General features: G+C 29.4%; 1 protein-coding gene across 13 annotated transcripts in view; it reads right to left on the bottom strand.

Moving 5' to 3' along the window:
- The window catches only part of LOC144849546 (prolyl endopeptidase FAP-like), a 117903-nt gene that overhangs the window by 12991 nt on the left and 78608 nt on the right, over nucleotides 1-26304 (bottom strand). For 10 of the 13 annotated variants that reach the window (XM_078706569.1, XM_078706490.1, XM_078706506.1 and 7 more), the window contains 4 exons: nucleotides 12902-13016; nucleotides 3266-3373; nucleotides 2442-2536; nucleotides 1040-1230 (listed from right to left, as the gene is read on the bottom strand). In XM_078706569.1, the coding sequence (XP_078562695.1) occupies nucleotides 1040-1230; nucleotides 2442-2536; nucleotides 3266-3373; nucleotides 12902-13016 (509 nt within the window). Of the gene's footprint in view, nucleotides 1-1039; nucleotides 1231-2441; nucleotides 2537-3265; nucleotides 3374-12901; nucleotides 13017-23236; nucleotides 23436-26304 lie in introns of those variants that run through there. The other 3 variants (XM_078706497.1, XM_078706537.1, XM_078706513.1) reach the window with 2 other exon arrangements.

Below are 26304 nucleotides of genomic sequence, written 5' to 3'. Positions count from 1 at the left end.
ATAGGCCTTTGCTCGACAATACACATTAGTTGAACTCTGAAAAAAGTGCAAGCCCGTAAATCTGTAAAATCGCTGGTTAAACAAAAGTCATCTGGGGAACTATGTTTACACAATGCTAGGAAATACATGTTTACGACGAACAGTTAGAATATCACTGCGGTTCTATTTGAGATCTAATTCCGGCTTTGTAGATGAAAATGCAAAATCAATAATGCAAAGTGTCTTTTTAAATGAAATTTTCCTTACGAGTCGCCGAGATTAAATTGTACTAAATTGCACTTAATCTAGACAAATGAGAATATTCAGAAATGTAAATAATATAAAATGTAATAATGTAGAAATTAGTACACATACTTAAACCTTTAATCAAGTTACAGACAGTTGCTTAAACTTTTAAGTATGATTAATTCGACATTCATATTAAAATTTAATCAGTCTCCGAGACATATATTCTTCGTTCATAAAATCAAATCATATCGAACAGGTTCAATCCAAATTTATTTACTTTATTAACCACAACAATCCAGGTCCTTTAATTCATCTTCCTCCACTTCATACTCGGAGAAGCTTTTTCGATTTGGTTTTCTTTTTAAATGCTTCAACTCCCTTTTTAAATGTAATATTTTGTCATTTTTTTCTCTCAAAATTAATCGATCGAATTAATCTCGCAACACCGACTTATTTTCCCTTGCCCGTATGTTTTGTATTTTAATGTGCTTTTAATTCTATATTTATATCTAAAGAGTTTTAAGGCATCCTGTAATTGCCGATTTTTCGCTGTTGGATGTGGTTGAAATAAAATAAAAAATAAATAAATGTATTGTAAAGCTCTATCCACACTATCAAACTTTATGTGACAAACAAATGTGATGTTCCCATATATGGATATGATGATGTCATATCACTACCATATTTAGGCAAATCACTACCATATTTGTTGAACGAGTTTGATAGTGTAGACAAAGCTTAACAATAATAATATTTTATATACAACAAAGCATAATACACAAAGGTTTAATTTTTAAATAATTATATTTACCCATCCTGATCACCCTCATCCGCATTGTAGTTGCCTAGCGATATCTTGTACACTTTATACTTGGCTTTAAAACTATGACGGAAAACTTTCTGCACATCACACGCTAACAACAAGTACATACAATCGTTTATGCACAAAGTCGGATCCAACAACTTCGGACTTGCCCAGAACTTGACCGCCTTGTCACGAAACTAAAAGGAATATGAAATAGTCATTATAAAGCTCTGTCTACACTATCAAACTAAAAAAAAGTGTGATGTGCCCAAATATGGTAATAATTATTAGGTCCATATATGGGCACATCACATTTTTTTGTCACATAAACTTTGATAGTGTAGACAGAGCTTAAGAAACTGTATTTTTGTTGTCATCGATGGAAATAAAAGATTGATTAATTGTTTGTATCAAGCAAAACAAAAATAAAAAATTGATTGATCGATTGAACACTTGAAATTCTAATTCTCTAATCTCTAGAAATTGAAGTTTCAGTCATCAATTAAGATTTTAAAATATCTAAAAATATTTTAAAAATTTATTTAAGGAATTAAACATACAATGATAGGTATAGAAAGTCATTAATATTGTGTTCAATTACTGAGTCATTAAAACACTTGTTTTTACAAAACATACCGATTAATTCACAATCACGGAAATATACCATTTAAATTAACCATTAAAGAGGTAGATATGAAATCTTGTGTAATAGGAAATAAAAAATGTAAGATTAAAAAAAAAACACACAACTTAAGCTCTGTCTACACTATCAAACTAGTTTGACAAAAATATGATAGTAATATACCCAAATATTGTAGTGATACGACATCATCCTGTCCATATTTGGGCACATCAAATTGTTTTGTCTCATAAAGTTTGATAGTGTAGACAGAGCTTTAGATAAACCGCATTAGCAATCTCTAATTTCTTTCTCTAGTTCTTTCCTAGTCTAGGATTTTTGCTCATGCTCTCTGTCATTTGCCATGAGTTGATGCTTCTACCTCTGTCATCAATTCTTTTCTAATATCAGTCTCTAAAGCCAAGTTTCCACTATAGGTGAATTTGTTCATGTGAATCGAAAACATAGAAAGGGATTTGGAAGATGGAATCATAAATATGCATGCGTATAAGCTAACGCATGCGTATAAGCTAACGCATGCGTATAAGCTAACGCATGCGTATAAGCTAACGCATGCGTATAAGCTAACGCATGCGTATAAGCTAACGCATGCGTATAAGCTAACGCATGCGTATAAGCTAACGCATGCGTATAAGCTAACGCATGCGTATAAGCTAACGCATGCGTATAAGCTAACGCATGCGTATAAGCTTATGCTTGCTATTTGCAGGAACAAATTCGCCTAGTGGAAACTCGGCTTCCTATATAATTATTACGTAATGTACAAACCAGAGTTCTGTTGTCCATGATTTGATAGCCGGGATTTGAGCTTGCATTTGATAATATTATGTTACCATATTCATCTTGATAAAGGAATGACGTCTCTATTGAAGCAAACATATAATTTGTCATAATTTATCAAATAAAAATATGTTTTAATGAAATAATTTAAGAATTATTCTGTTTCTTATTATTATCCTTTGCTAATTCAATTATTCAATTAATACATTAATTAAAGTATTTGTGTACAGTATATAGTATTTTGAAGTTAGTGCATTGTTCCTATGTTCTTTTTTTCATCCACCCCTTTCCCCACCCAACCTAAATTTGAAAAATATAGTTTTCTGATTTCTGAATACTCCTATTTCAAAATCCTAGATCCACCATTGCAAAGAATTTCAGAGTAAGGTTGAATAGAGAAGTCATATTTATTACAAAATACACAGTCAATATGTTTGACATGGAACAAGTGGCTAGCTACCTATTGACCATTTCAATACCTATTTACTATGACTTAAATTTCACAAAATAATAACCTAAAGAACTTGTCACACGCCTCTCTTTTTAAAAATAAGAGCACTGTAAACGAGGAGTTTATGATGTCTTGTAAAGATAGTATGCAAAGATCTCAACAAAGAACAATTGAATAGACATCATTTGCAAAAGTTTTTGATTACAGTATTGTGTAATAAGTGCTCTAACTCTGTGATTTTACATTCATTCCTAGCTTAACTCTCTAATCTTCAGATTTTAAACAAACATGTTATGTCACAGAATTTTGACAAAATAATCAGAGAATGTATTCTTTTGACACAAACATGTCTTGATCTTACCGTAGCCTTTTGCTTGTAACCATGATAATTGAAACCTCTTAATCTTGAAACTGTCATTTCTAAAAATGTCATCAAACGTATAACTTTCATAGAATTTTTCCTCTGAGTCTAATAAAAAGAAACATGAATATGTTTAATAAAATATACTGCAATACTGCCTATGTAAGCTCTGTCCACACTATCAAATTTTATGTGACAAAAAATGTGATGTGCCCATATATGGACACGATGATGTCATATCACTACCATATTTGTGCATCACTTCCATATTTGGGCACATCACACTTTTTGTAACATAAAGTTTGATAGTGTAGACAGAGCTTAAGACCATATCTCACTATTCATTTATATAATAAGCCCCTACAGCCAAACTCTCAGAATTTATGCTAAACCAAATAAGGTTACTGTCATTATCAGTTAATTCAGTTTTGTCAAATTGAATATATAATAGATATAGATATTTATAATAATCTGTATAGTATTGATATAACTTTAAAAGACAGCATTGTCTTTATCAGTAGACTCAATATAATGTACTAAATGGCTTCGTAGAATTAATATATATAATATCAATTGATATGCCAAAAACTGTACATTTAGTTATTATTAAGCTCTGTCTACATTATCAAACTATAGTTTGACAAAAAAGGTGTGATATGCCCAAATATGGTAATGATATAACATCATCATGTCCATATATTGGCACATCCCATCTTTTTGTCACATAAAGTTTGATAGTGTAGACATGAGCTTTAAACATATTTGTTGTCTGTAATAATTCTTCCCCTTTCTTCAGGTGAAATATTTCATGTTTAAAGAAGTATTAAACATCAGAGCATGCAGAGTAATTATAATAAAATAATACTTTGTTCATAAACATCAAACATATTTAAATATGAATATTGTGTTTTATTAAATAAAATATATATTTTTTATGAAAATTCTAAAAAAGAATGAACACTGTTTGGTCGGAATTTTTGTCATCAAAATTTAAAGAAAAAGCGTTGTAATAAAATTCAAATGCGATTGGAGAAACTTGTTTTACCGTAAATGTGGATTCTCAATTAAGCGGTACAAACAGAAATCAAATTGATATGCACTTATATTAAGCAGACTATATCAATGTCTGATCAAGGACTAGCATTTAGTTTCGAGGTCTTTTTCTTCGTTAACGACGTTCAATATAATTTGGCTTGATTGTGCAAGTGCTTTACCTATTGTATTCGCATACAATTGCTTGATTCCTTGATGTTGTTTATGCCATAAGTCAGAAATAACATGCATCTTTAGAAACTTGTTTAGCTTACAAAGTATTTGAATTTAATGCTGTTTGTTTTGCTTTTAAATTACTACTCTTCAGGACTGTTTGCAAGAACTGACCTACAAACAGACTAGCTGAGAGTTGTTACAGGCAAATATTTTTTATGTAAAGCTCTGTCTACACTATCAAACTTTATGTGACAAAACATGATGTGCCCATATATAGACATGATGATGTCATATCATTACTATTTTTGAGCAGATCACATTTTTTTGTCACATAGTTTGATAGTGTAGACAGAGCTTTAGGATTTCGGTAGTAGCGCTAGTTTTGGCCGCAAGAATCCAACTATAAAACATTCCCAAACTATGTCCATTCATTCTTTCCATTAAAACATACACAAACAAAAGCATGCATTATGTATTTTTTCAATATCTGTAATAGTTAGGCTAAGTACATTCAAATGTGAAACATGCAAATGAGATATAAAGACTTCAAAACAAAAGACATTCACATGCAATGACATACTACACTGTTTAAACAATTCAAATATGCAAAAGCATTGTCAATGGCAAACGATTTAAAAAGGTTTACTTCTTAGAAATAACCTGCAATACCTTTTGTTTTAATAGATACTAATTATCAACTAATTTATCAAACATTAAGAAAGATAATATATACAACAAGTTTTACAAGATTAGAGAAAATAAATTTGTACATATTGTATCAATTGATATATTAGTAACACTGTACACAACTCTTTGCATATCAATAATTATTAAGCAAATAACATAAGATTTAATTCAAACACAGTACAGTCAAGTCTCCCAAAAACTTTCTGAGGCAACCCATAGTGCCCATTTTGGGGCAACCAAGATGCTCCTTTTAAGGCAACCCAGGGTGCCCTTTTTTGGAGCAGTCCATGTGCCCCTTTTGATGCAGCCCAATGTGGGGAGAGTTGATTATCAACAACTTATTATATCTAGCATATTAAATTGCTATAAGCGAATATACAACTCGTCACCGAAATTACATATTATTAGCATAAATACTTGCTTTACCTGTAACCATGTTAGTTAAAAAACATGCTATTTTAAACTTTTGAAACAAATTATTAATTTTCATACTAGCATCATGAATTATTTCAGGTGAAGATGAGAATTTTTAATAATGATTCTGATTTTATAAATTTTCATTTTTCATGATTTTGAGGGACAATACTACTTTAAGTATTGTATTTTATTTGAATGGTAGATGCTAAATCTCACACAATAAACAAAATAAGTAATACACATTTAAGATTCCACTTCCTACCAGCAATAATGTCTCACCTAATAAATATACCATAATAATTCTAGTAATCCAGACAATTATTTCATTATTTCATACAAATCTTTATTCAGTGCCTTTTTAAAACAAAAATATCTTTTTCCCTATAAATTTGTAATTTAAACATTTTATTGAACTTCCGTTGTCAGGGAATTTGAAATATGGTACACAATGTGCGCATTAATGTTTAATGAGGTATGTAGATATTAATCTATAATCTTTATAGTTTTTTTAATGAACTTGAAATGTTATAAAGTGTAATGGATAAAAAACATCAGCACCTTGAGATTTTTACAGCAAACTTTTGTGATTTTACAATATGAACATGTGTTCATATATCAAGGATGAAACCTTTTAAAACGAATTGAAATTTCAAATGTCTTAGTAAAGGCCAAAGGCTAAATTACACAAAATAAATAACCATAAAGACAAAACACCTGCGGTCTTGATAAATGCAAATTCATTAGGAAACAACTAAAAAAATGATATATAATATAATAGTTACACCCCCAATCACCAACATTTCTGTAAGTATCGCATCAACCAAGGAGCTGTAATTCTAACTACAACTCCCTGCATAAACTATACTAAAGTAATTAACTATACAAATAAATAAAGTATAGTAAACAAAACAAATTAGCAGATTAAAAATTAGGATTCCTATTATGACCATGTTTTGACTATTAGTATACTTTTACTTACAGTATAGCCTACTCATATACTTAACTAATACCATTTGTCGGAGTAGGCCTACCATGTGGTAAAAACGTCGCAAACATACATACACATAGATTTAATTTAATAATACATACATTATATAATTACCGATTTATTGTAAAGAATTGTATAGAGATAATGTGATAAAAATATTGCACAAAATCCGGAGAAATATTTTATTGAAATACAGTAACAAACAAATACAAACAATTGAAGTGATACTCATAGGAAAGTAGGACAAATATTATTTTATTAAAATTCTAAGCAAAAAAATCAATATTTATGATTTACAGACTTTACGAGTGTATAACTCTCGCATAATACTTTAGCGATATTATGTACGGTTGATAAATGCACAGCAATGTCATTTAATACCAATAGATCCGTACAACCGAGAAGTGTACCATTTAGAGATTTTACGTCAAACACATTTATCAATATTTCTGAAAACTGGGTCAACGTTGTTCATTATAGTGTTAACATTTGGACGCTTCTCCGTCTTATTGGCAAGCTAGATTTTTAAATTAAGTTCAAGTGTGTTTGTCAACTTTCATCTCCAAATTGAAACCGAAAAATGTCATTATTGAAAACGGAGACAGTGATAGATTTAATTCAATAACAACTACTTGATGAAATACAAAGTAATAAAATAAACCCTAAGTTAATCAAGAATTCCTAGCTAGCAAATAATGTCATTACTCTACACAAAAAGAGCACATTAAAGATGTACTTTGCCCAACATAAAGATTCCTCACATTGTCACTAATGAACAATTCAAATGGTTGGCAGATTAGTCTATTACTGTTAAAGGGATGTTCAAGGAAATATAATCTGTTTGTATTATGGCGCACCCTCAAAGAGCACAGGCTATTGTTGTTTTTATCCAAGTATGCTAGGTACGAAATAAACTGAAATTAGTCTATTATTGTAAAGGGATGTTCAAGGAATTTTAATCGGTTTGTATTATGGCTACTCCTCAAAGAGCACAGGCTATTGTTGTTTTATCCAGGTATTTAGGCACGAAATAAACCGAAAATTTAAGTTTCAAATAACACAGACAACATAGATTGCTAATCTAAGATAAAAACATAAATTAAATATTAAATAAACATAATTAATTACTAATAAAAAATTGTTATATTATAAAGCAATATATAACATTTTAGTATTAAAACAACCAAAACAAAAATCAAAACATGTAAACAAAATTAACACACATCAAAAGTAGTTTAAAAAAAAATATATTTCAAAATTTAAATTGTCTTTAAAGGAATCTGGATAGAAGAAATAATAATTAATTAAGTTACTTGAACAAATAATTAATTGAATATCACTTATAGATATGAACTGATTCAAACAGAAAAAAACATTAGTCTTTAGTTTAATTATAATAAAATTCTAAATAACTAATATTCGCAATTGCACCTAAAATTGTATGATTTTTTATCATTATAAAAGTTGATATTAAAATTCAACAATATCTGTGCCTAAAATAATTATAAAGTTGAAACCAACAATAGTAAATTTATGAATCTTAATTATTATCTTATTAAAATTTACAATGGGGATGCAATGATAAGAGAATGATAAACATGCTACACACGAAACCGCTACTAAACACCTACTGAGAACGATGAACGCATGACACATAACAAGTAATGAGAATACAGTAGCAATAATAACATGATACAGCAGTTGATAGCCAGTTACCTACATACACCCTAGCACACATTACCCAAATCCTTTAAAAACAAACGTAAAATAAAGACCGTGGTTGTACTTACACCAAGTAGCGATGATAACATTATCAGTATAAAATATCATGTAAGAGGAAAATGAGAAGATAATTAAATAAAATAATGTATTTGATGATGAATAACAAAAGCTAAAATAAATTTATCAATGATAATACAGCCAGTTAGTACTGTATGATGATAGAGACTTCCATTGCTGCATTGAAGGCATACGTTTTTAGATACAGCATAGAATAATTATTGCGTTTAAATATATATAGAGCATTCATGTTTTTTCTATTATTATAATTCACTTAAACTGTCCATAAAAGAAGCTGAAAGAGAATCATAATTATACATGCATCAACAAAATGGATTTCAACAAAACATATGTCACTATGTATATGTCATTGAACAATTACATCAATTGTGATGTTAAAATGACACATGTCATCATGATACATCAAAGATTGCATAGCATCCAAGATGGTCCTAAAGCTGTCTACACTATCAAACTGTATGTGATGTGCCCTTATATGGACATGATGATGTCATATCACTACCATATTTAGGTATATCACTACCATATTTGGGCACATCACACTTTTTTTTGTCAAACTAGTTTGATAGTTTAGACAGAGTCTCAGATATTTATACAGGCATGCTACAGAACAGAAGAGTATGCCAATCAGATGGGAAATACATTTAAGTAAATTTGTAAATTTCACCTAATAAACAAACAACAAAATATCATATCATAGACCATAAGGGATCCTTGTAGCAGGAAGGTATTAAATACCTCGCTGCTTATAATTTTCATAGAGGAAGGAAGGGATAATGTTTTAAACATATTGTATCATTCCATTACATATCACGAAGTTGAACAGCCAATTTTCGTTTTGGGACCGAAGGAGACAAGAATTTAACAGACCTTGTCCGTTATGGAACGTGGACAGAATACACATTCCACTCATCACGGTCAGTTAAATTGCCATCTTCTTTGTCTACCCTCCCGAAATATGAAATGTTTCTCGGGAGCGAGATTCCCGACGGGATTATATGAAAATGATCGTTCTTAACATCTAACATCACTATTTTGTCTGAAATTTAATACCTACATCTTAAGGAATTAACAACTTTCTGACATAATTTTAAATCATTAATATATTTAATAATATTATTATGTAGCATGTAAGAAATATTAATTATTTGAGTGGGATATTATGAAGCATTAAAGAATAATTTTAGTGCAAAGAACTTATAGTTTGCATGAAATGCCTGAGTAATGATTTATGTTATTATAGTCTATGTATTAAACTTAATCATCATTGTAATTTATATATATATTATAGGTTTGATACATTGTCTAATGTTGTGTTAACATGTTCATAGAGAAATTAATAGTATGTTAAATATCAAGCTGGTTTAAACCATAATTTTGTATAAAAGCATTCAAAACTATTGTAAATCCATTAAAGCTCTGTCTACACTATCAAACTTTATGACAATAAAATGTGATGAGCCCATATATGGACATGATGATGTCATATCACTACCATATTTGGGCATATCACACTTTTTTTTGTCAAATTAGTTTGATAGTGTAGAAAGAGCTTATAAAGGCAAATAGTTTTATAACTCACTTGTTATTGCTACAATACTTGACATCGTGTTGAAAGCAATTTTTTCACCATTCCTTATATAATTTGGCTTTATTATCATTAAACGTTAATATTAATTGAAAATCTTTCATATTATCAGTTGAATGTACACATGATTTTCACGATTAATTATCGGTAGAGATGATTTGTCATTACAACACCCTCAAGAGTAATAAATAAAATATAAACATAATTAATATAAATTCAATCACAGGGTATGTACATTAACTATAGAATCAGGATAGATGATGCTAGGTATTGTCTACTTTTAATTGAAAGCTGTTTGCCTAAGTAACAGTAAATATTGACCATGAATATGGGAACTGTCATAGATCAGATTCTTCTCTAATAATTATACAATAGTGTGAAAATGTAGTAGAGAATTCAAGTGACTAGATAAAATCCACTCTTATGATTTATATAAAACCTGGATCGCACTTAAATGCAACGCAAGGACGTAAGCGTGCCGCAAGTGAGTTTACTGATCACAAGTGACAATTTGTATTGGCTTGTGATTGGTCAAATTACTTGCGTTGCGGTTACGTCCTTCATTTCATCCCTAGTGGAAACCTAACTGAGTGTATTGTAGATAATATACACAATTCACTCTTATGCATCAATCACAAAATATGAATTAGAATATGAATTTTCCATGGATAATTCTCAGTCATATTTCAGAAAGAAAGGAAAATGTATGAATATGCTTGTATACTCATTATTAGAAAAAAGCATATCGTCTCTTTAAGCTCTGTCTACACTATCAAACTTTATGTGACAAAAACATGTGATGAATATAAACTTGATGTCATATCACTACTATATTTGAGCATATTACTACCACATTTGGGCACATCACACAAACTAGTTTGATAGTGTAGACAGAGCTTTACAATGTTGTTCATTTTTGGCACAACATCCTGTCTGCCAGAGTATTACATTGAGGTACAGTGTCCACTGTAAAAATATGGAATTGTACTTGATGAAAATATCATGGGGCAATAACCCTAGAAAGGATTTCAACAAAGCTGGTAGATACATTATTTTCATTGCAAATGTGATATTATTATGAATGAATAATATCTATCAAACATATTTAAAATAATAATACTTTGTTATCATTAAATATGTATAATAAAGGTTTAGGAAATCAGTTTAGGATCATTGTTTATTATTAAAGTCAATCTTCTGTGTTGTACCATAATAATATACTTCAAATACATTTATTAATGATTAAACATATGTTATTTTGGTTCAATGACAAAAAACTGTATTGTCCCCTGAAAAAATAATTTTTTACAATTTTTTATTGAATAAGCCATTTTATTGTCATATTAATACTTACTCGCTTTGACCAAAATTGGGCCAAAAAAAATATTATTTACTTGAAAAAACTGTAATTTAAAGCAAAAAAATAGTCAAATTGGTTGCCAGTCATGGGTTTTTGGTTGAATTTGACCGTTTATTTTGTCATTTTATAACTGAAAAAATTATTTTTCATGGTCTTTTTTCTACCAAAGTGATTAACTTTGTTAAAAATACAAAGAATGATTTTATTAATCTTCATTTTTCATGTTTTTAGGGGACAATACATCTTTAATACATTGGGAACCGGATGAATTATATTGAACTGCCAATTTTATATCCATCAAACATCATTGATGATAATAATTTTGTTATTAAATATGTTAAAGGTTTATGAAAACAGTTGTTTATAACTCAAGCCAATCTGGTTAATCTTAAATTATTAATATAATTATTAATATTATATAATAATTATATACTTCAAATACATTTATTAATGATGTACATAAATGTTATTTTGGTTCTACAACAAAAAATTAAAATTCAACTCTTAATATATTGGGAATCAGATGAATTTATTAACTGCTAAATTTAGTTTTGGCATTTTTTTTTGTTGTCATTTTGGTCAAAATCAGAAAACTTATAAAAGGATACAAGAGAAAACTTTAACATCACATTATAAATATACTTTTTTTGTGTCATTTTGGTCAAAACCAGAAGAAGGATAAAAGAGAAAACTTGATCATCACATTATTATCAGTATTCTCTTGATTAACTTTGTTAAAAATACAAAATAACCTTTTCAAAGACTGATGTTATTAATCTTCATTTTTCGTGTTTTTGGGGACAAATACATCTTTAATATATAGGGAACCAGATGAAATTATCGAACTGCCAAATTTTTGTCATTTATGTCAAAACCAGAGGATAAAAGTGAGAACTTTATCATCACATTATTATCATTATTCTCTTGATGATCACACTGAGGGTATACAACATGTTTGTCATGGTTTTTTAATTATCTAATGTTGTATCGACAACATTAAAGATATCCATTACTATTAAATTCATCTTATGTTCACCCAACCTCAGGTTAGCTAGCAATATATTCAAACTTTCAAATGCTTTTGGGAAATTAAAGACATCAAATCTATAATTAAAGTATTAAATTTCTCAATAATGTATAATTATGACTATTTACCTGTAATTCACTTTCAAAATTAAGTAAAAAGAGGAAAAAAAATATCACTTTTGCGTTATTTTTACTATGAAATAAATTACTAAATAAATTATTACTGAAATAGTATACTAGCTTTATTTTTATTTTACTTATGTCTGTCTTTATTGTGAATACATCTTCAGTATCATAGTACTGATCACAGGTGGATAAAAAAATCACACGCAAAAAGAGAAAACAACATGAATAATGAAAGATAACATCTATTTATTAACGGTAATGGTAACAATACTTTAATTTATAATTTTCGTTGATATTATTTTTGTCTTCTCGGAAAATAATTTTTTTTTTTAAATTTTAATAAAATTACTACAATATAGGGCCTAGTGTATTATGTCTCACTTTTTAATCTAGGGTATATAATCTAGGGTATTTAATCCAGGGTATTTTACTGACCTGGTGTAACGATAAGGATGCATACGATAATTATCGTACAAATAAGAATGATGACAAGAAGGGAGATGATGATTCCTTTCCAGTTTCGCTGCTCCTGGTTTCCGCCAACAAGCTCCTGAAAAACACAGATAAAAAGTGAATAAGTCAAGGAAATTGAAACGAGATGGAGTAGCGGTTGATAACACCGGATATATCCCACGTCTTTCTATCTTCACTGTTTACTTGATTTTTTACCTTTCACAACGTTGAACATCGATTTTACGAATAAAGCTCTACACGATCAAACTAGTTTGACAAAAAACAGTGTAATGTGCTCAAATATGGTAGTGATAAAACATCATGCCCATATATGGGCACACCACATTTTATTTTGTCACATAACGTTTGATAGTGTAGACAGAGCTTTAGTACCAAAATATTTATCCTGAAACTTTAAATCATTAAACCAATATAATTATTTGGATGTTTGGCATTAAGGTAACAAAGTTATTATGTGACACGCTTTCTATTATCTGATGAGTAAGTAATGATAAAACAAATTTATTAATTAATTTAAAGTTTTACAAAATTGTAAATATTAACACCTTTTAATATGTTCAAACCTTTCCAAAACAAGAAGAATTAATTTGAAAAACTATTTAAGCTAAACAGTAACAAAAAAACATCTAGATTAATTTGAATGAAGATCAAATGTTTAATACACACCCATTTGAGACGTCTTAAGCTCTGTCTACACTATCAAACTTTATGTGAAAAAAAATGTGATGTGCCTATATATGGACATGGTACTGGCATATCACTACCATATTTGGACATATCACTACCATATTTAGGCACATCACACTTTGTCAAACAATTTTGATAGTGTAGACAGAGCTTAACCGTTTCTGCCTCTTTGAATCAGTGACAGTACATGTAATTGGGTTGTGTGATATAGTTCATAACAAATATTAATACTATTCTTGATAATAAGTTATAAGATGTCGAACTTGACAGAAGATTATTTGATATGATAAATATTTAAGATAAATTTCTAAACATGTGAAATATTTAGATAAAACTTAATTAAGAAACTTGAGACACGACACCCTGCAAAATATTGTTTCCTAAAGATTTCAATGACAATTGTGAATCAAAATTACAGGGTCTGTTTATACAGACAAAACAACCAAAGTACACAACCAGCATCCCCCATGACTAACAATAAATAAACACATAATTGTTATTCTTTGACACAGTATCATTATTACCCACATAAATCAATGTGAATCTCAAGTTTATGTTGCAGCTAAAACATATGCAAAAATAAGTACAACCTCTGTCATTTCTACTATGTTTATGGCAAAGTTATAATAATAATACAGCTTCATAGGAAAATGATTTCACTTTATTTACTATAACAATTTTATTCAAAGCAGTTTGTTTTATTTTATTATGTTTGTGCCATAAATCTACTCCATCAAAACACAGAATAATATTTATTGTAAAAACAAAATGAACATACCATGGCAATAGAATCAATATTGAGTCAAAGATGTTAACTTGTGGCTTGTACAACATTCGATTGTTGTTTTTCGAAAACAGTTTAAAAAAAAATACACGTCCTTTAAATTAAATAAGTTGCTACAATTTTTACTATCACTGATGTTGTTTTGTAAATGCAAAGTTCGATTTGTAATGAAAATTGTTGTCAAGTTTTTGCAGAATAAAAAGAGTATTATAGGTCTATGTTGATGTACTGTACACTTGATCATTCTGTAACATCATCGCAATCATTATTCTATTCTGTTCAGAGCCTAATAATTCCTGTCAAACTACAAATATCAAACATAAAAACAAGTGTTAATGAACAACCTACAACTTGTGATGTATTCACTGCCAGAAAATAATACCAAATGTGACAATAAGACGGATTAGAAGACAACGTAATAAAGGGTGCCTGGTCAGTAGGATCACACAACTCCGTAGAATCATTACATATAAATATATTTTATACCGATGAGGCAATTCTTGACTAACATCTGCAATTTATCAAAAATTTATCTGAAATTTTCTTAAGTTTAAACAACTTTATACGCTAATACTGGCTGCACAAAAGAATCAGCTTCAAATTCCATCAGAAAAAAAAACCAAAATCATTTCTTGTTAGTTATTTGATTTTTAAAGTACATTAACAAATATATTATATATATATTTTATGACATCAACATACATAATACCATTATTTTCTTGAAGCTATCAGGTAAAACTTTACGCTAATACTAGCTGCACAAAAGAATCAGTTTCAATTTCCATCAGAAAAAAAAAACAAACTTGTGCTACTTCGCCATTTTCTTGTTTGAAATTTCCAACTATCGTACTTAACTGGTTTAGTTTACGACCAACTTTGCCTTTGTGTCTCGTAAAATCGTAACGTCCTGCTTTTTAATCCACAATAAAATATTTATTTTTGACGTAGAGTTGTTCATCGGTTATCAGTAATAGGTGTACCATGGAAACAGTGTAAACAAATGAGTAGTCTAATTATTAGATTTCAGTTTGTCAGGAGTATAATGTAAAGATGTTTATATTAACCATCAAGTTGTTCAATCCAGTACATTATAAACTTTAATTATAAAAACTGGACACATTTCTAATTTTAGTAAGTAATTATTGTTTTCTAATATCTGTATCCAAAGCGTTATTTTTTTAATGCACCATTTTAGAATAACAATAATTAATATACTAACAATAACATCACAATTTCATATTCTGTTGTCTGTCAATGGGGATGAATCTTGTTAGTAAGATGCTATTCGTAAAATATAATATTTTCAAAAACAATCTACACGTCAATTACACATAAGATGCTTGTTTACGACACACGAAGTTTCTTTGACATCACTGGATCAATCATGAATACAATTTTTGTTTAGAAGTCAAAAGTTTCATAAATAATGTGGCATCACCACAAAACTATGATTTTATAACAATTTTATTTGGTTGCATTTAGTTTTTATCAAACTATTACTATTGTCATTATCATTAAAACCAAGTTCTTTAAAGATGCATTGTCCCCCAAAAACACGAAAAATGAAAAATAATAAAATCCAACTTTTAATAGGCCATTTTGCAGTTTTAATAAAGTTATTCACTTCTATAGAAAAAAAAACTGAACAAAATAATGATTTCACTTATAAAAAGACAAAATAAACTGTTTATTTTAACCAAAAACTCATTGTCTGACAGACAATTTAAGTACTTTTTGCTTTAAATTACATTTTTTTAGGTAAATAAATTTTTTTTCCGATCTAGTTTTTGGTCAAAATCAATAAACTATTATGCGACATTAAAATGCCATATTAAAAAAAATTGTTACAAAAATTAATTTTTCAAGGAGACAATTATATCTTTAGAATAATTTTTTAACATTTTCATTAACCTGCAGTGCCATCTACACCTACAAACGAGCGTAATATCTTGCTTTTTAGTATTAATAACACTTTGACTAATGATGATCATAACATAGATATGAGTGTAAATGATCGCTATGTTATGATATACCTTCATATTCAGAATGCTACAGGCTTCAGCAGACAGTTAATAAAGCCTTCAATATTCAAACTGTAATGTGATGCGGTTATGGATTTTGTAATGACTCAAAAACGAGACATTCTTCCTCGTTTTAAAGTCACTCAAATCACGAAATGTCTGCATTACATGTGAAAATAATGTCATATGACCATTAAATTATTTATATCCAAGTCCAAAAATGATTTTTTTTCCTCTTTAAACTCCTCTTTTAAAGTCACTCAAATCATGAAATGTCTGCATTACATGTAAAAATAATGTCGTATAATTTTTTATATTTTACGTCATATGACCATTAAACTATAAATATAAAAGTAAAAAAATGATTTTATTCCTCTTTAAACTCGTTAGTTATCTGATTTTTAAAGTACATTAACAAATGGAAATTATGAAAATATATTTTACGACATCAACGTATGTAATGCCATTATTTTCTTGAAGCTTTCAGGTAAAATTTGATTTTAATAAATCGATAATTAAGCAGTAAAAGTATGAAATCTATATTTACATAAATATGTAACAAAAAGCTGTTATTTCTTAGTTTCAGTACATATGCTACTAAAAGTTAAATATAGCATAATTTGATTTGATTTGATTTGATCACTTTATTTCAGAATAAATATTCCATATATACTATATATACAACAAATAATACAAAACCGGAAGATCAAACTAAAATAGGAGTTTTTCCCACTTAGTGTAGAGCTTTGAATCTCGTAACAAATGGTTCGTGGTACACCTAACCAGATCGTTTTCACTATTCACAATTCTTAATCTAAAACCATAGACGCACTTACGTACATGCTCGTAGAAAGAGAGAATTCTCCTCGTGGCAAACATATTACTAGCACTACAGTGCTTAGGTAAACCTAGCAACATTCTCAATGAATTGTTGTAGCACACCTCCAAAGATTTAATAATCTTAACAGTGTGGTTAGACCATAACATACAACAGTACAGATTAGTACAAAACGACCTGAACAGATTACATTTAACCTTCACATTACATCTACTCTGGCAATTAATGTCATTAGAATCATCTAAATTATTACGTAAAATATGACCTATAGGTAAGTCACTTCATTGACGTAAGATAACATATCATTATTTAGCATAATATTTGATACCACTTCACCATGTTTCTTCTTTGGAGAAAAAACCATACAGACAGATTTGTTTGCGTTATAAATAACATCATGTTCTAAATCATACTGCTCACATATTTTAACCATATTTTTTAACCCATAAAAAGATGGAGCCATAATAGTCATGTCATCAGCATAACTTAAATTATTTAGGACAGTATTTGAGGTTCTACACCCGTAACCACATCTACTAAGTGCTACATTCAAATCATCAATGTAAACATTATACAGTAACGGAGACATGATTCCACCCTGTCGCACTCCGTTTCTTACATAGAACCATCGGGAGATGGATCTTCCCCATTTAATACAAAACTGTTGCTGTGAGTACCAACACGATAACAATTTTACAATTGCGGTTGGCATCTTTCTGTTTAACAATTTCTTAAAAAGAGTCCTTAGAGGCATCGAGAAAGCAAGCATATACAGGGCTATTTTGCCAAGTATAAAATTCAACAACTTGTTTTAAGACAAATATACATGTATCTGTGGAGTGACTCGATTTAAACGCAAACTGATGGTCAGATGACTTAAGGCTATCTCCGGACAATTGAATCAATACAGATTCTAGTACCTTAGAAACCACACTAGCTAAAGCTATAGGCCTATAATTGCTTTTACTCGTAATATCACCTGATTTAGATTTTAAAATCGGGACAATTACAACTTTACATAACTCAGCAGACACATGACCATGACGAATCATTAAATTAAAACATAAGGACAGCATAACTGTTAGTCTATTGCTAGCATACTTTAAGTGTTCGGAGCTCAACATACCATTTCCCGGGGATTTACCACTAGATAAATCTTTAATAATGCCCGCTACCTGTTGGACATTTACCTCACAACCGCAATCATCATTACAATTAACAAGTATACTCTGAACATAATCCTTATTACTATCATTATGAACACAATTAAACAGCTCCTCAAAATGAGCGGCCCAGTGGTTACATATATCATTTTCACCATTAACATTATCCAAAGATTCTGTAAGAACAGGAGTACATGATTTAGACTTATAAACCTTTTTCCAGAAATCAGCATAATCATTTTTTGATAAAGACTGAGCCATAGAATCAGCCCTATGCTGCTGTTCTTCTGATTTACACTTTAAATTGTGATCTTGTCACACGCATCGCCTCAAATAATGACCCAGATTTAGGCTTACCATTATTAACCCATAGAAGGAATGCTTCTCTGGCCACATTATGGTATTCTGCGACATTTTCATTCCACGCAGGAATATGGGTCACATTCTAATAATATTATTAGTAGTAATTTTTAATGTTGAATTTCATAAATTGTGCGATAGGCACATTTAAAAAAAAAACAATTAGAAAAAGTAAAACATGACTTGTTTCTATTTACATAATTGTTTGACTTGTATACCATTTCTATGACATTTGAAACTAGGGAGGCCTATATTAATTTTTGATAGTAGAAACATTGATAATTGTTCTAAAATGTTTGAGCCTACAAATATTCAACTAAAGCTCTGTCTACACTATCACTACACTAGTTTGACGAAAAAAATGTGATGTGCCCAAATATGGAAGTGTGATCTGATATCATCATATATACCTTTCAAATTTGGCCTATGTATACTTTATTTTTTTGTATTTGTGTATGTTTGTAACTGGAACATTTTGAAAAGCAGTACTATTTTACTGAAAATGTAATCCAAAAGAAAGAATAAATAAGTAAATAAAATTTCAAGAAATTACGAAAAATATAAAAGAACAAGTAATAACCAACATATCGTAAACAATTACTGTTGAAAACAATGATTAATATGAAATAGGACGACGAAAAAACAACGATCTGACGTCAATACCTTGTAATCCATAAATGTCATCAACCAATCAAGATGTGTAATTAATTAGCAAAGTGTAAATCTAACTTGTACCTATAGTTTTGATATCTAATGATATTTAAAGAGTAGCTCTGGGGTGAATGATACTGTATCTATTTGAAAAATTATATTGACTTTTCATTTTTAAAGATTTCTGACCGTGGCCAAACTAGCAAGGTTCTAACAATTGCGATTATTAAACTTACTTTTTCTCGTTATAAACGTAGCTTATATTTTATAATAACCTAATATTTCGCATAGCATATGAAATGACGTCATTTCTACCTATTTCAAGCCATTTTAGTTAGGTGCTTTACAACAGACAATTATTATTATTAATTTTAAGCTAAGGATAAGTAAAATAGAATAATTAATTAATGTGTTTACTGCTTGGAAAATTCCTTTTATACAAATAGATAATATATAGATCATGTCAACAAAATGATTCCACAGCAGTTACTGTAGTATCTACATATTTTACTGCAATAATGATGATTTCGATTTGTTATCAATGTAGATGTTTAACAGGCATTCACTGCAATATAAAATGTGTATGATTATTGGCCTAATTTAGAAGAAAAACAATATTACAACGAAGCAGTCACAATGTATAAAATAATGAATAACTTGACACCATCCTACTTAAGAAACAGATTCTATGAACGCAAACAAACATATAATACTAGATCAAAAGATATTCTAAGTTTACATAAGGCAAACACTGAGTATAAAAAGAAAAGTTTCTCGTATTCTGGCGCAAAGCTATGGAACAGTTTAAATGCTATAAACTCAAATGCAACTACAGCTCCTAATATACATATATTTAAAAAAATGATAAATGACCAAAGATAAAATATACTTGAAACTCTATATTTTTTCATGAAATCTTAGCTTATATTTTATAATAACCTAATATTTCGCATAGCATATGAAATGACGTCATTTCTACCTATTTCAAGCCATTTTAGTTAGGTGCTTTACAACAGACAATTATTATTATTAATTTTAAGCTAAGGATAAGTAAAATAGAATAATTAATTAATGTGTTTACTGCTTGGAAAATTCCTTTTATACAAATAGATAATATATAGATCATGTCAACAAAATGATTCCACAGCAGTTACTGTAGTATCTACATATTTTACTGCAATAATGATGATTTCGATTTGTTATCAATGTAGATGTTTAACAGGCATTCACTGCAATATAAAATGTGTATGATTATTACCTCAAAAATACTTAAATAAATGCAAGATTAAACAATTTATAGTAACTGCAGTAAATAAACTTGGCATAGTCCCTCTCATCATAACTGAATGTCATTCCTGGCAACCATATGGAAACTGTATACTTAACAAATGGGTTAAAGGAACACTACAAAAATGTAATATATTTGCAATCGTTTGGTAATAACAATGACTAATTGTGGATTTCAATGCAATTAATTTTGGATACGATCTTGATTTCTCTTGGGTTTTAGTAAGCTAGCTTCAATTCGTACATTCACAATAGCATTTTTACGAAACTATATTTCAGGTTGAAAGATTATAATACGTAATCTATAGATTAATTATCAAAGAGAGTTGCCTCAAGTCAAACATAGGCAACTTAAATTGATGATAACGTTTTGTATCATCCTTTTTTAACATCTACAGTGTCATCATCAAATGTATAACATTCATTACAACACTCTCCTAATATTAGGCAGCTTTTGATTTGCTTTGATCTATGACCTAAAGCTATGACTACACTATCAAACTAGTTTGACAAAAAAAGTGTGATGTGCCCAAATCTGGTAGTGATATGACATCATCATGTCCATATATGGGCACATCACATTTTGCTGTCACATAAAGTTTGATAGTGTAGACAGAGCTTAAGAATAAGTTACATTCATTTATACATTCAGGGGACAAGCAGGGACATTGAGATGTTTATTTTTTCCCAGAAGACGACCAGCACAATATACATAGGTTATATTTATGCATCATAATGCTTTTTTATTGTTTTAAACAATGTTAAAGCATTTTTTTTTAAACTGCAGTGTATTAACTAAGACTTTCTGATTTTTATTTTTATATAAATTATACCAAATTGTTAACAAATCTAAATGACCTGTTCACCAAAAACCGAAATAAATCTAAGTCAACTGGCTCACAAATCCTCTAAAATCATATTTCAATATTCAATTATAATCATTATAAATATATTAGATTTTCCAATTACTATACTGACTCAGTATAGCCCTCATTGTAGTACACACCCTCTTATATAATATAAGAGTATAACGCTCTGTCTACACTATCAAACTTTATGTGACAAAAAAATGTGCCCATATATGGACATGATGATGTCACATCACTACCATATTTAAGCATAGCACTACCATATTTGGGCACATCACACATTTTTTGTCAAACTAGTTTGATAGTGTAGACAGAGCTTTAGAATATAATCACAACTCAAAATGTATAGAGATTTCTGTGCAAAATAATTTTTAATTAATTAATTTGCACTGTTGCACTAAACAATCAATGGGCTAACGAGACAATATCTATAATGATAGTAGACTTTTAAGCATCTGGAATCAGAGCAGAACTGACTTACCCAAGAAATAACATCATTATATCATACTCATCGCAATATGTTATGGAAATTATCAAGTATAATTTGTGCAGGTATATAAATATACTCTAACCCCCATGGGCTGAAGATTAAATATCATAGAGGTAATATCAATACCATGCAATCTTACATTTTACATTATAATGCCTATTATTGGCAGGAGAATAGGGCCAAATATAATCATATCCTGGCATTCTTAAAACAATGGTAATGTCAATCAATTGTGATGTGTTATAGTCATTTAACTAGATATCATAGCCTATGCATTTTTAGCTACAATGCAAAATTCATTTCAACAAGGACTGCAAATAATAATAAACTACCAGTTATGTACCGCAAATAAAATCCCTAAACAAAGTTAGTGTTGTGTCCTACCTGGAACCAGCCTAACAGTCCCATAGACTGGCTATATTTGGTTGTGTTTATGAACATTTAAAGTATCTGGATATGCCAGAGGTCTTTCCTGACAAGGCTAAATCAACATTCTCCCTACCGTTTACAGACTTCTAGTTATCCGGCTACTCATGGCCTTATTTTCAGCCTGATTTGCATGATTATCTCATAAAATACATTGTTTAATCCAGCAAGGTCGCCTTCAACTCCCCTGAGGACAAGCCAACCCTCCAAATTTGCCGGGCTGATGTTGGTCCGGATAACCCAGGTGGTAGTACTCAAAAAAGCCATTAAGGGTCATTATGGCATGATTAATGACCCCAAAAGATGACAAGTTATCCGGATACTTGCTGTTCGTAAACGGGCCCTTTGGTTGTGTTTATGAACATTTAAAGTATCTGGATATGCCAGAGGTCTTTCCTGACAAGGCTAAATCAACATTCTCCCTACCGTTTACAGACTTCTAGTTATCCGGCTACTCATGGCCTTATTTTCAGCCTGATTTGCATGATTATCTCATAAAATACATTGTTTAATCTAGCAAGGTCGCCTTCAACTCCCCTGAGGACAAGCCAACCCTCCAAATTTGCCGGGCTGATGTTGGTCCGGATAACCCAGGTGGTAGTACTCAAAAAAGCCATTAAGGGTCATTATGGCATGATTAATGACCCCAAAAGATGACAAGTTATCCGGATACTTGCTGTTCGTAAACGGGCCCTTTAATAACATTATATTCTTTCCTACCTGGAACCAGCCTAGCAGTCCCATAGACTGGCTATCTTTATTAATACCACTTCCCTCGATTGTCGCGTAAGTCCTCATTCTGTCTAAATAACTTTTCTAAATATCTAAACAAACTTTTTGATGTCGTATTTATAAACCGATATTTCATAGATGCATCTTTGGTTGATTTTAAGTAAAACAAGTTTACAGTTAATATTCCTGTGTCGGCAAATAATGTTAAAAAACAAGAAGTCCTTTAGGTCTATAATCACTGAAAGAAGCTATTGTCACTGGTTAAATACAAGTTAATTAGCTGATTATAGAAGAGTCTGTAATGTATTGTTCCTTGTGCGGCACCACACTTTGCATTGTAAATTCTTGATTATAGGATAAGCTGGGAAACTGAGAAGAGAATTGTCATAGAATGTAGAGGGCAGCCTTGCATAATACTCTTCAATCAGACAATAACGTACTGTTATGTTTACATCATATAATAAAAATAAAATATATTAATTTTATTTATTTTTCTCCTTTGGAATGCAATACTTGGTTTACACATACAGTACTATACATATTATCTTTTTAAAACATTTTTAATTTTATGTTACATCTTATAAAATATTATATTATTAAAAAAAAAATTATTAAATATTAAAATATTATTTATCACTAGACAAAATCAATCATAACACTTAATATCATCAGGATTGCAATGGAAATAAGCTAAAAAATGTTTTGTGCTATCCTGGAAAATCTTTTATAAATTTATTTATTTGTAATGTCAGTAATCTATGTTATCACTTTGTATGTATTTTTATGATGATTTTCAAATCAGATTTTTTTATATAGAAAAACCAATCCTACTATAATACACATATCTGTTATAAATCTAATATAATTACTAATAATTTACTTTATAATTTAAAATGAAGATTATAGTATATAATTCAGTGTGTGGATTGTGTTTTGCTACTTATAGCATTTTTCTTTTTACATCTTCTTAAACTAAAGTTATTGGTTTGAGTGAGCCCTCTATGAATGCTTCAGTATCCTAGTTTACTTTATAAATGAATTAGCCAGACTTCAACATCTATTACACTGCCCTCATGCATCCTATTCTTGGAAAATTAAAATACAAACAAATTGCAGACGCCCTCTATAGATACATCTTAATTACTCTGGTTCCCTACAACAAACCGATCTAGAAAACCAACACAATAATATGCATTAAAAATATTATAATATTTTTTTACGACGACTTGGCATTGAGAACCTTTAGAAGGGGTCAAAATAGACATTAAGAAAGAATGCGTCTTATGTCAGCGTCAAAGCGATTGCGCTTTCATCTGAAACGTGCTATTTTAGTATATTTATTTTTACATGTTCATGCCAATCTAGATTTATAAATGTGTAATTTGTATGAAAAATAAAAAGGTATTTATAAATAATTACATATAAACAAAGAAGTAAACAAATACACCAAAAAAAACCCAATAATTATTATTTATCCATTAAATAAATAATAATAAATTTATATTTTTACCATTGAGAAATCAACTTACTAATTTCAGGTTATAATGTAATAATTTACTAATATCAATAATACTATACTAATATAAAACATATAATGAATAAATTGGTTAATTAATAAACTACATAATAATAATAATTAATAAATCATATTAAACTTTAAACATGAATTGAAATTTATTTATATATTGCAATCGTAAAAATGAAATACAGATTAAATTTGAACAAAGGCCTATATTGCAGAGCATGGAGGAAATATATTTCAACTCCATGTGCAGAGTTACATACAAAAACGAATATCAATTATCATTTAAAATCAGTTTATCAAGTGATTATTAGATAAAAATAATATAAAAAACAAAAACATACTTTCAACATAGCCAACACAAAATAACATTAAAGAATCGTTTTTTTTTTATTATTATAATACACAAATATCAAAGTCATTAGAACATTTGCATATAAATGAATTACCCCAAGCAAAGATCAATATGAACAAACTGAGGAAAGAAATGGAGCGTGAACACTGTAAATAGACAGTCTGCCTTCTTACAAACAGTCTTATGGAATATATGTTAATGCTATCAAAATAAGAAATTATTTTAATGGATGCTGTGCTAACTAAAGACTAAGGGCCATCCAAGCCTCTGTCTACACTATCAAACTTTATGTGACAAAAAAAATATGATGTGCCCATATATGGACACGATGATGTCATATCACTACCATGTTTGGGCATATCACTACCATATTTGTGCACATCACACTTTTTTGTCAAACTATAGTTTGATAGTGTAGGCAAAGCTTGACACAGCAATTAAACCTCCAACTATCTGAAAAAAGTATGTTTTTCTATCCCACCACTCTTCACTTGTTAAAAGCCAATAGACAGGTACATCAGAAAATACATATCAGATTTTATTTGTTCCTAATATATATTGTCTGTATTTCTTTCTAAAATTTCTGTTGAGTCTACTCAATAACCAACAGCAACGCACGATGTCTCCTTATTCATAATTATTCCCCCAAACATTTCATCCTTTAAACGGTACATATGAGTAAAAATGTCTGTAATATTGAAATCTTAAGCTCTGTCTACACTATCAAACTAGTTTGAAAAAAAATATGGTAGTGATATGCCCAAATATGGTAGTGATATGACATCATCATGTCCATATATGGGCACATCACATTCTGTTGTCACATACAGTTTGATAGTGTAGACAGAGCTTAGAATATATGCAACCACATTTATAATAGCAGTGAAGCAAAACATGCGTTATGAAATAAAAATATAATTCTATGTTTGATGTCAAGTTAAAATTGAATTATATATTTAACCTTTATCAACTATTTAAGACATGTTTATGTTATGATACAATGATGTAAGAACTTATTAGCATTAATACTTAACAAACCCATAGAGACAACATAAATATTGTATGCACTGTATTTCACATGAAATTATTAAATCAATAAATAATAAATATATAATAAATAAATAAATTATTATAATAATAGTCTCAGCTAGGAGATTTTCTCCAGATTAAAACCTATAC

The sequence above is a fragment of the Antedon bifida genome, chromosome 1 (assembly GCF_963402885.1).
Source record: "Antedon bifida chromosome 1, ecAntBifi1.1, whole genome shotgun sequence".
Classification (NCBI taxonomy): Eukaryota; Metazoa; Echinodermata; class Crinoidea; order Comatulida; family Antedonidae; genus Antedon; species Antedon bifida.
The sequence above is the reverse complement of the archived record's forward strand: the minus strand, read 5'-3'. Positions and strand labels throughout refer to the sequence as shown.